Consider the following 12,886-nt stretch of genomic DNA (forward strand, 5'->3'; position numbering starts at 1 on the left):
CATACTAAGGACTGGCTAACCTTTAATGAGGATTATCACAGGTTTCTCAGCCCGGACTATTTTAGTTTCCAGAACTGACAGGAGAGACATCAGAGAGGAAATCACTCCCTTGAAACATTCTTCTAGAATTTTCCTAGGACTATGGCAGGACTACTCCCTCCAAAGTAAAATAGTGCTTCTTCAAACCATACAGCTTCTTCAACATAGGTGAAACAAAGTCCTTCCATAGGACTTCTCTGGAAGTCGAGTGCCAAGATGATTTTCATTCATTTATAATTACGCATTTCCATGGTGTTTATTTTGTGTTTATTACATGGCACAATCCATGAACCGGAAGCAGCTTTTCAATCAAGAAGAATGCTAAAAGTAAAAAATCCTGAGAAGATCAATTGCCGCAATAGGGTTAATCTCCCTCTTTCTGCTTTTCCTCGTACGCTAAAATACCTATGTAACTCTATTTCACAAAGCAATGCTTATCACAACACTAGTTTGGGGGAAATTATGTCAGTATAATTTTATTGCAAAATAATCTGAAATTTGACCTCCATTTCCTTTTTCTCTCTTTCCTTAAACAGAATGCTACAACATTCCATGTAACTGTCCAAGATGATAATAGCATCGCTGTCTCTTTAGAAGCTTCAGATGTCATGAGTCCATCATCCGTGTATGTGGTGAAGATAACTGGTGAATCAAAAAATTACTTCTTCGAATTTGAGGAATTCAACAGTACTTTGCCTCCTCCCGTTATCTTTAAGGCCAGTTATCACGGCCTGTATTATGTAATCACCCTGGTAGTGGTAAATGGAAATGTGGTTACCAAGCCATCCAGATCAATCACTGTGTTAACAAGTAAGCATCCTGTGCAATATTGCTCTCTGTGTCTCTTTGTTGGGCATATTCCCCTGGGGGTTCTCATGAAAACAGAGCCCAGAATGGCAAGATCAATTGCCTTGAAATCGAGTGACAAGATTCAAAGTTCTGCTTCACCTTAAGAATACAGTCCCTTGCTGAAGCTGGATCACGTTTTACTGTAACCTTTTGTTAATCAAAATGTGTTTAAACCAAAAAAAGTCAACCTATTTTGAGATTGAATGACAATTTTAGATTCATGATTGGACGATGTAATTTGCTGCTGTATAATTTAATAGTATGATTATAACTAAGTTTTTTTTCTAGAACACATATTCTCACATTAAGCAAATTGCTTTTTGAGGCAATGAATTTATGCTAATATTTAGCTGGCTCAAAATCAAAATTACGGGCTTCCCTGGTGGCGCAGTGGTTGAGAGTCCGTCTGCCGATGCAGGGGACACGGGTTCGTGCATGGCCCAGTCCGGGAAGATCCCACATGCCACGGAGCGGCTGGGCCCGTGAGCCATGGCCACTGAGCCTGCGCGTCGGTCCGGAGCCCGTGCTCCGCAACGGGAGAGGCCACAACAGTGAGAGGCCCGCGTACCGCAAAACAAAAACAAAAAAAATCAAAATTACATATTTTTAGTTGAGAGAGAGTAAAATGTATCGTTATTTATCAGTTGCTATTCCTCACCTCACCCTCAAACTAGCCTAGGCTTGCCCAAGAAAAATGCCAAGAAGAAAAAGTCATTAACACTTTAGTAGCACATGTCTTAAGAGGTCATGCTGATATGAGAAATTTTTTAGGAGTGGTTTTAACTACATATGATTTTCACTTTTCTCTCTGCCTTTAATACATAATCTCAAAGTAAAATTCGGCTCTACTGTATCTGTTGATGTATGGAAGAAAAACTGTTATCTATAAGATGGTAGAGTTTATCACTAGAGCAATGAAATGTCTCAGCAAAGTTCTTTTTGCTCTTTGTTCCAGTGGTTGCAATCTTTTTTTTTTTTTTTTTTTTTTTGTTACGCCGGCCTCTCACTGTTGTGGCCTCTCCCATTGTGGAGCACAGGCTCCAATTTATTTTTTTTGTTTGTTTTTTTTTTTTGCGATACACGGGCCTCTCACTGTTGTGGCCTCTCCCGTTGATGAGCACAGGCTCCGGACACGCAGGCTCAGCGGCCATGGCTCATGGGCCCAGCCGCTCCGCGGCACGTGGGATCTTACCAGGGCCGGGGCACGAAGCCATGTCCCCTGCATCGGCAGGCAGACTCTCAACCACTGCGCCACCAGGGAAGCCCCGGTTGCAATCTTTTAATTGCCATCTATGTGTGATCTTTCTGGCCACAATTAAGGAAAAGGACATAGTGCTATTTTCTGTTGGGATAAAAGGAAAGAGAAACACCAAGAAGCAAGAACTCAGAATCAAGCTAGAGGACATATTTTTAACATGTCTGTCAAAAATTAATTAAAGTTTCCCTTGGCAGAGTTCCAGGATCCGTACTGAGTTCTAAAAACTAGGCATGGCACAGACCCAAGACCTTCAAGGTTTATACATATAATGAACAAATCTAGGACCGAGCTGAATTAAAGGAAGGGACTTGCCTGGTAAAATCCTGTCTTAAACAAGCTCCAGGAATGGCGAATTAGGAGCTAATAGAACCAGGCAGCAGATCTAGGCATATAATGCCTATAATGTAACACTTGGAATCAGAAGCTCTGCCTTACTCATCTTCATAATTTCATAAGCATGACCTAGCATGACCCTTATGCTTAAATGGTGATCAGTAAATATTAATTCAATTTAGCTGAGCAAGTAACAAGAAAAGGAACCAGGAAAAAAAGGCTAAGACACAGAGCAAAATAAAACTAGTGACTGTTGCTGACCCAACACTCATTAGCAGGCACTCAGCCACTCTGGATCAAAGCTGGAGGAGTCGGCCCTTTAGTTAATGGTTCACAAAGAAATGTGTTAAGTAAGTAGATGGTGAAAGATTTCTGGAATATCTTGTTGATATTTTAGCATGTGCAGTAAGTTCTACTCAACATGTTTTCAATTTTCTTTTGTGATTTCTTCTTTGATATGTGGGCTAGGAATTGTGTTGTTGAATGTCCAAAGCTTTGACGATTTTGCAGAGATCTTCTTATTGATTTCTAGGTAACTGTCGTTGTGATCAGAGAACATGCTCTGTGCAATTTCAATGCCCAGAAAGTTGTTGAGATTTGTCTTATGGTCTCTCTTGTGCTTTCTGTGAGCACTTGGTGGGTGAAGTTTCAATAAATGCCAATTAGGTCAGGTTGGCTGTTCAAGTCTTCTCTACCCTAACGATTTGCTGTCAGTTTGTTCTAACAATGACTGACAGAGGGAATGGATTTGTCTATTTCTCCTTTCACTTCTTTTAGCTTATGCTTTAGTTCGAAGTTCTGTTGTTACGTTGTTAGGTGCAAATACAATACTTTTAGGTTTACCATGTCTTTTTGATGAGCTGACCTTTTTATCTATATACAATGTCACCCTTTATACCAAATAATATGCCTTGTGTTGAGGTTTATCTTGGCTGATATTAATATAGACATTTTAGTTTTCTTTTGTTAAGTATTTTCATGGTATACCTGTTTCATCTTTTTAATTTTAACCTACTTATATCTTTATATGTAAATGGGTTTCTTGTAAACAGCATAGAGTTGGATCTTGCTTTTTTCCCCAATCTGAAAATCTCTGCCTTTTAATTGGAGTGTTTAGACTAGAACTAGCCAATAAAAATAGAATGTTAACCACATATGTAATATTAAATTTTCTGCTAGACACATTAAGAAACTTTCTGAAAAGGTGAAATTAATTTTAATAACATAGTTTACTTAACCCATTACATTCAAAATATTATTGTTTCAGTATGTCGACTAAAAAAAAATATGCACAACCTAAAAGTTGAGTGTTATGTTTTCTTCGGTGGACTTACTGAGGACTTCAAGCCCGGGAGGCAGCGTCTCAAGTAACCCTGAGAAAACTGCTCCAAGGAGGTGAGGGGGGAGCTAGGATATATAGGAGTTTTGCAACAAAAGGCAGGTAGTAGGAACAAAAGATTATTGTTAATAAAAGAAAACTAGTTAAGGAATTTAACGTTTTTCTATGTGTGGGAAGATGCAAGGGTCTGGGCTCACTGAAATCATTCCTTTGATACGCACTTCAGCTATCTGGGGCCTGTATCCTCTGTTTTCACATCCTGAGTTTCCTCAGGGCTCACCAGCTCACCTTTGGCGGTGGCTGCAATCGCTGATGACTGTGACATCCTTTGTTTACTGATAAGGCAGGCAATATTTTATTTCTCAAGTATATAATCAGGATATAAAAATTTACACATTTTTTACTCTTAAATATAATTAAAATAAATAAAATTAAAAATTCAGTGTCTCGGTGACACTAGCCTTATTTTAAGCGCTCAATAGCCATATGTGGCTAGTGGCTACCAATTTAAACAGTACAAGCTTAGATCATTTATTTTTAGATCATGAATTTAACTTAAATCTTCCATATTGCTAGGCTGTTCGTGTGAGGAGTTGGGTCACTCTAGTCAATAGTTGAGCTCAGTTTAAAGTACTATTAACCTACAGTTCAACACAGACTTCAAATTCTTCTGGTCAATGGTAGGTTGCCAGCAGTGACAGAAGGTGTTTCTCAGTGTTCCAGTTCTACCCTCAATGTTCAGCAAGTCCTGAACACATGCACCACAGAAGGGATCCATGATTTTGCCTCTCCCTTACCAATGGACTTTCTACTAGTGCTAACTTTTGGGGGGATGGGGGAGGATCTTGGTTCTCCTCGTTCAGCCTCAGGCTTAGGCAGATGTTGTGATGCTAAGTGGGGCATTCTCAGCATTCCTACCCCTTGCCATACACTCACAGACAAAGTCTACCTTAAACCTGTAGATGGTCTTGGGTTGGAGAGTCTCCTGCCTCTTCCCCATAGTAGCAGAACTCTACCTTCTATCAGTGCGTGAAGATCATGGGTCCAAGACTGTTTCTGCCCTTGACTCAGGAATATACATCTTTTACTTCTACCTGTCCCCCAGAAGGAGGAAGATCTTTGCCAGAGAACTGAGAGGGAAAGAACTTCTACCTCTCGCTTAAGCGTTTTGTTTTGTATTTTTAAAAAGTCCAGGGAATTAAGTTTTCTCCTTAATGTCTTAATGGTGCTAATTATCACTTGCATCCCTGTGCCCTGGAGGGTAGGAGGGTAGCTCTCCTGCCATCAGTATTTCTCCTGAGCACCTGACGGAGGCCCATGTAAAGGGCTAGAGAGAAGTGGGCTCCACTTGTGCCTGGGAGCCCCACTCATTTTAAACCAGCTCTGTCCTGTACTTTTGGACAGAACTTTTGGATGATGGAAATGTTCTATATCTGCATTGTCCAGTACAGTAGCCCCTCATTTTAAATTTTATTTTGATTCATTCTAAGTTTAATTTAAATAGCCACAGGTGGCTGGTAACTACCTTCTTGGACAGAGCAGTCTAAACTCTTACTTAGAACACACTCCACCTTTCTGGATCAGGGAAATTTTAGTTGCTTTCTTCTTTCCTGCTTTAATGGTGCCCCTTCTTTCTGCCATGCCCTACTAAAGGTAAAACAGTTAATGTGTCCCTTTTCTCCTCAGAGGGGCTTGTCTTTAGAATTTAGTTCATTTGGTTGCCTTGCAATCTTATTTCTCTGATAGACACAAGAAAAATTGTGTCTCATGGATTATTCGGCTTTCTCTTCTCACTGTTGGATGTTGGGGTGCTGCAGGAAGGGGGACCCTTTCCAGGGCCTGCGAGTGGGCTCTTGTCTAACACTAGGAAGTGAATTGTCCGAGGAAACACATGTGCTGACAAAGCAAGAGATGTGATTGGGAAGGGGCACCTGGGTGGAGAGTAGAAAGGTAAGGGAACCCAGGAGAACTGCTCTGCCACGTAGCTCACAGTCTCGGGTTTTATGGTGATGATTCATGGTCCTTCCTGGCATCACTCAGCCAAGATGGATTCCAGCGAGGAGGATTCTGGGAGGTTGGTAGGACATATGGACTGGCATCCCCTCCCTCCTTTTGACCTTCCCTGAATTCTTCCGTTTGTGGTAGCTTGTTAGTTCCACATTCCTTACTGGAACTTCCTGTTTAAGATAACTCATGCAAGTGGCTACTATGGTGCCTGGCCAGGGCGGGCGGTTTTAGTCAGTGTTTCCCCTAACAGGAAACACTTGCAGTTTTCTACATCTTAAGCAGAAGAGGAAATTTGCATTGATATCTAAAGAGTAAAAATTGATTAATGATGGTTTATTGTCTCTCACCCTCTACTCTATTTTTAAATACTCAATTACACCATCCCAGATTCTTAAAGCCATAATAGGTTGGGAATATAAAAACTGGGGGTTAATGCACAAATATTTCTGTGACATTAGGCATGAGGTGATGGGTTTCAGCTTCCTTCTTTAAAAAAAGAGAGTATTAAAATACATGATGACTAAGATTACTTTTGAGCTCTAAAATTAGCATTATTGATCAGTTAATGATGTATTTTTGCCATCTTTATTTTTCTAAGGGGAAGCTTTTCTTGGAAGTTTAGGAAACATTTGTAGGATCTGCTCCCAGAGTTGACACATTGAGGCTAAAAGGGTACATTTGCTACAGTCATTTATTCTGTGTTAGATCTTTGTCTTCAAGAAATAAGCAATGACAAAGCAATTGGCCCTGGGGCAGTCCTTTGATATTTCTCTACAGTTGTTCTGAGTCTGGCGCTCTCAGAGAAAGCTGAGGAACATGGCAAAGAATAAATGCAGCACAAACAAGTCATTTGGCCTGATCAAAAGGGTTTCATAACCCTTAGGCTCTGACTTCTGATTAATATTTAATTGATTGAGAACCTTCAGTATATAACGTGCACATTAGAGAGAAGGAGTAGTTTCTCAATAGATAAAATAATACATGAAAACAATTGCTTAGAAATTTGGGAAATGCTATTTACACACTACTGTCTCTTGTGTTTGCAAAGTCCTAGATATAGTGGCTGTAAACATGGCAGAACACACATGGGGACACTCTACAAATATAATATTCCATACAAATTCATCCATGATAATAAAAATAATGCATGAGTTTTTATTTTATGTATTACCTACATTCTTTACACCATGTCCTAGGTGGCAGAGAAATAAAAATAAAATACCCACACTCAGAGATTGTATATAGTAGTGGAAAAGACAAACAAAACATTACAAATATATAAGTGCTGTAAAAGAATTATGTAAGAGACTGCCCAGCCTTCTTAGGGAGCACTGGGAAGAAGAAACAATTATTTAAAAATTATTGAAAACTTGCCAAATGAATAAAGAGTGGAAGATGTCACAATCAGAGTTAAAGGGAATCATGGGTAAAAAGAATGGGGGCATATGTGCATAGCATGGCACACCTGTGAACTTCAAGAGTGAAGGTGGCAAGAACCTGTGATTACAGAAAATAAAGGGAAAGGTGGCTAGAAAATGTGGGAGGAGCCTTGAAGACTACAAAAGAGTTTAGACCTTAACCTCTAAGAGCCGAGGAATGAGGACACATCTTAATGCAAAGAAATGACATAATACGATTTGATTGGGGAAATCTCCTTCTTGTAACAGAACTGCAAGCCACAGGATCCTGAATCCTGCATTGGAATGGACAAATTATCACACAGCTATTTTGAATAGTGGATCAAAGCATGAACTTTAGAGCCAAAGAAAACTGGAAACCATAATGTAGACATTGGCAGATTATTACATTCCCTTAGTTTTCTAATTTATAATCTATTCCAGAGGTTAGCAAAGTTTTTCTGTAAAGGCCTAGGTATGCTTTATGCTTTGTGGACCATATAATCTATGTTGCAATCATTCAACTCCACTATTTCCGCAGAAAGGCAGCCATAGATAATATGTAAACAAATAAGCATGGCTGTGTTCTTAGGAAACTTTAAAGACACCAGAATTTGAATTTCATATAATTTTCATATGTCATGAAATAGTATTCTTCTGTCGATATTTATCAACCATTTTAAACTGTAAATACCATTCTGAGCTCATAAATCATACAAAAACAAGTGGCAGACCAGATTTGGTTTGCGGGCTATAGATTACTGATTTGGTAGAGGGTGTTATTAAATAATGTAAATTTTTTTGTAATAAAACATTTTAAAATAAACTCCTTAACAAAGTGTGTAGCACCTGGTATAAGATCAATAAATATAATTAATACCGATGGCATTAAATAGAAAAGTACTCAACGGGTTGGGAGCAAAAGAGAACCAAAAGAGATCAGGAGGGGAAAAGTCAGTGAGGTTAAGGTGACAGGTGTAAGTCAGAGACTCTGACAAAAGTGAGAGTATCAAGTAGCCTGCAGGCTTAAAAGTTTTGAACAGAAGTAAATAAGAAAAATTAAGATGAGATTGGAGGCAGGAAGAATAATTCAGAAAGCTATTTAAATATTCCAGGAAAGTATCATAGAGGAAGAATTTCCCTCTACCCTTCTAGGTTCTTCTGGCTGGCCTAAGAATTAAATTGATGTGAGACAGATTAGTAAGAGAAAATCAAAACTAAAATGTAATAACATGTATACATGGGAGAGACCCAGGAAAACTGATAACTCATCAAAATGGCCAAAACCTTCACCTTAAAGACCATCTTCAGCTAAAGACAAAAGAGGATGTCAGGGTAGTGGTTTGGGACTACAAAGGGGAGGAAGGCAATTGACCTGGAGATGGAAAAGTAAACATTTGGTGAACAAATGTTTGCTGGGCCATGCAGAGACAATGGGACACAGAGTAGATTCTGATCTCCAGGCCCTGCTGAGTTTCCCCTGCCACTTCCAGCCCATTTTCTGTGCAAATACCTCTGGTGATAGCTCTATTCCAGGAACAGGCCCTCTACCTAAATTCTTTTAGGCAGTTATGGGGAAGATTAAGGGTTCTTCCTGAGTCATCTTTTTCTTAAAAATACTCAGCCTAAGTTACTCTTCATGCCAAAGAGATACATTTTGGGGTGGCAAATTTTGCTCTCCTGCTAAAGAAATGATGGAGACTCAAACTAAGTTAGTGGGTGTAATGGTGACCATCCTCCTGGACCATGGGTGGCTGCTGCAGCCAGCTCACCTCAGTGGCCTGCTTGGATATAGCTGAACCATCAGGTCAGGTCTCAAATTATCATCAATATATATTACAAGAGCTCTGGCCTGGGACCTGGACTGGTCCCTTTTCCCTACTTCCTGCCATCAGAAGTGAGGAACTAATCCCATGTTCATCTCCCTCAAGAGGGCTATGTCAGAAGACACATGTTCTTAGGTTGGTCACATTGAGAGCAAAGGATACTGATCACTGACTCAACAGCTTTTTTAGTTTTAGTTCCTCAAAACAGAACAATCGCAGAAAGAAGCACCTCTTAGCACTTAGCAGATCCTAGTAAGTACAAGGCTACCTCTGCTTTCTTGAAACAGTATTTGCTCCACATTTGCTTTTGTTTTCTCATCTTCTAAGATAGCCACATCCAGAACTTTAAAAATCTTCCTATTTATGATCTGTATGAATGGTTCAAAGGTAATGAAGGAACAGAAAATATTCTTCCATTTGAACATCAGTTTTTATTATATGGAACGCCTAATGAGGAAATAATAATGATATTAAATGTCATTTTTAAGTTTTTTATTAAAAGAAAACATGGGAACTTCATGGTAGGATTTTTAGTAAAAATAATGCAGTAAAGTCCTGCTTTGTCATACACTCTGTGCTCCCACCAAAAAGTGAAAAGAAAAACAGAAGTATATTTCCAGGCTCAAAAATAAGATAGGCGTCTCCATTAATCAGAAACTCTAAGTAGGGAAGTAGGCTGAAGTCATGGGGCCCCTGGGCTCTGGGTCTGAAAGGAGACAGTACTGAATCTGGGCCCCTGTAGAGGAGGAAGGCTTGAGTTGCTCTACTTTAGATATGGCCCAGAGCCAGACTCTTTGCTTGGAGTAAAGATTCTTCCTGCTGGTGAAGAAAAAGCACATATGGAGGCCTAAGGATACAGGCAAGGGACACACATTCTTACTATCAAGGACCAAGCTTAGTTACCCTCTGACTCAGAGAATGAATCTGTGAAAACCACTGTACCATCCACAACATGAAGAACCCCAAAATAATGTTATATGCCCTGGTTCTAGACTACAGATTCTGGTGAGCTGAAAGGATGCTAAACTACCTCAAAGCAGTGAGGAAAAAACAAGAAATAGAGCAATGAGAAAACAAAATTTGGCCTAGGGCTTATATTTTAGAACACACAAAGAAATCTACGCTAAAAAAGATAGGCATCAAAATTATTATAATATTTTATATTATATTTTATGTAGCAATGTAACAAAAATTTACAGTATGCTATGATATACAAAGTGATAAATGAAAGAATTACACATATTAAAAAAGAATTGGGCTTCCCTGGTGGCGCAGTGGTTGAGAATCCGCCTGCCAATGCAGGGGGCACGGGTTCAAGCCCTGGTCTGGGAAGATCCCACGTGTCGCGGAGCAACTAGCCCCGTGAGCCACAATTACTGAGCCTGCGCGTCGGGAGCCTGTGCTCCACAACAAGAGAGGCCGCGATAGTGAGAGGCATGCGCACCGCCATGAGGAGTGGCCCCCATAAGCCACAACAAGAGAAAGCCCTGGCACAGAAACGAAGACTCAACACAGCCATAAATAAATTAATTAATTAATTAAATTTTTTAAAAAAAAGAATTAAGGAATAATGAAACAAAAATTGGCAATAAAACAGAAACATATAGAATAAGTATAAATTTTAAAAATAAAAAATACAATCATTTAATTTAATTGGTTAAACTAGGTAAAATTAATTTAATTAATCAAATTTAATGTTAATTAATTGAAAAACTTCAATAGATGAGATAAATTCTGTACTAATAAAAATTAAATAAAGTCAGTAAATTGAAAGATGATACTGTGTCATTGTCCCATGATTTAGCACAGTGAGACAATACTACCACAGGTATGGAGGTGGAGAGATTCTAACTAATGAGATTAAGAGATTAAGAAACATACGGAAGGGATGATTGGCATTATATTTGAAGAAATCATTATGGGAATTTCCAAGACTTGAAGAATGACATGAATCCACAGATTGACAAAGCATTCCAAGTACCTAGACGATAATTCAAAACTAAGACCAGGACTTCCCTGGTGGCGCAGTGGTTGAGTCTGCCTGCTGATGCAGGGCACACGGGTTCGTGTCCCCGTCCGGGAAGATCCCACATGCCACGGAGCAGCTAGGCCCGTGAGCCATGGCCGCTGAGCCTGCGCGTCCGGAGCCTGTGCTCCGCAACGGGAGAGGCCACAAGAGTGAGAGGCCCGCGTAACGCAAAAAAAAAAACAAAAACAAAAACAAAAACTAAGACCATACCTAGATATGTGATGGTGAAACTGCAGATGATCAAGGATAAATAAAAATAAATTAGAAGTTTAGAAGATACTAATGGACAAAAAGCATGGTATCCACAAAGGAATAACTATTAGACTGACGGAAGCTTTCTCTTCTGCAATAATTGGTGCAAGAAGACAATGGAGCAATATCCTCAAAGTGCTGAGGGGAAATCAGACTACCCAGAATTCTATACCCAGCTAAACTACATCAAGAATAAAGAAATTTTTTTGTATACAGAGCCTAGGAGAATTTAACACCCATGCTCTAACTTAAATAACTATTAAATTATGTTTCAGCAAGAAGAAAAATGTATCCGGATGAAAGGCACAGGACACAATAAAAAATGACAATGGGGAAGTGATATATGACAAAGGTTGCATTAGAAATTAGCAGGAAAATATGGAAAAAGAATCCATGAAACAGGCAAGGGTATCAAACAAATGATTTTAAGAAAAGGGAACCTGAATGACAGATAAACATATGAAAAGATATTCAATCTTTTTCTTGAACAGGAAATTAAGAGACAAAATTTCACAGGCTTCAGAGTGACAGAAATTAAGAAGACTGGACTTCCCTGGTGGCACAGTGGTTAAGAATCCACCTGCCAATGCAGGGGACACAGGTTCGAGCCTTGGTCTGGGAAGATTCCACATGCTGCAGAGCAACTAAGCCCATGCGCCACAACTACTGAGCCTGCGCTTTAGAGCCCATGAGCCACAACTACTGAGCCCACGTGCCACAACTACTGAAGCCCACAGGCCTAGAGCCTGCACTCTGCAACAAAAGAAGTTACCACAATGAGAAGCCCACGCACCGCAGTGAAGAGTAGCCCCGACTCACCGCACCTAGAGAAAGCCCACGTGCAGCAATGAAGACCCAACACAGCCAAAAACATAAATTAAATAAAATAAATTAATTAAAAATAAATAAAAAGACTGATACAAGCAAGTGTTGGAAAAAGAATATGGAGAAACAAGAACTATCACACACAACTGATAGATAATTGACATCAAGTTAGAAAACATTTTCACAATATCACAAACAGTTGAAGATGTGCATACTCTACTATCCAGGATTTCCAACCTAAGGAAACATGTCCCAAAACATTTATTGCAGCATTATTTGCAAAAGTGAGTGATTGAAAACAACCTATATAACAACAACAACAAAAAAAAACAAATTATATTGTTTGTATAGTTGTAAAATGGATACTAAATTTTCTAGAGATACATCAAGATGGACAAATTTCAAAAACGATGTTAGGTAACAAAAAGTAAGCTGCAAGGGCCTCCCCGGTGGCGCAGTGGTTGAGAATCCGCCTGCCGATGCAGGGGACACGGGTTCGTGCCCCGGTCCGGGAAGATCCCACATGCCGCGGAGCGGCTGGGCCTGTGAGCCATGGCCACTGAGCCTGCGCGTCCGGAGCCTGCGCTCCACAACAGGAGAGGCCACAACAGTGAGAGGCCCACGTACCGCAAAAAAAAAGCACCAGTGAAGCCATCTGGGCCTTGAGGCTTCTTTCAGACAATTTTAAACTAAGATTCTTTTTATTTTTTTACTATTTTAATTTTTTTTTTT

The 12,886-nt window shown here is 39.7% G+C and overlaps 1 protein-coding gene across 3 annotated transcripts in view; it reads left to right on the forward strand.

Moving 5' to 3' along the window:
- The window catches only part of PTPRO (protein tyrosine phosphatase receptor type O), a 229,045-nt gene that overhangs the window by 117,816 nt on the left and 98,343 nt on the right, over nt 1-12,886 (forward strand). For all 3 annotated transcript variants that reach the window (XM_024733334.1, XM_024733335.1, XM_024733333.1), the window contains exon 2: nt 576-849. In XM_024733334.1, the coding sequence (XP_024589102.1) occupies nt 576-849 (274 nt within the window). The remainder of the gene's footprint in view (nt 1-575; nt 850-12,886) is intronic.

The sequence above is a fragment of the Neophocaena asiaeorientalis genome, unplaced genomic scaffold (genome assembly GCF_003031525.2).
Source record: "Neophocaena asiaeorientalis asiaeorientalis breed wild unplaced genomic scaffold, Neophocaena_asiaeorientalis_V1.1 scaffold150, whole genome shotgun sequence".
Classification (NCBI taxonomy): domain Eukaryota; kingdom Metazoa; phylum Chordata; class Mammalia; order Artiodactyla; family Phocoenidae; genus Neophocaena; species Neophocaena asiaeorientalis.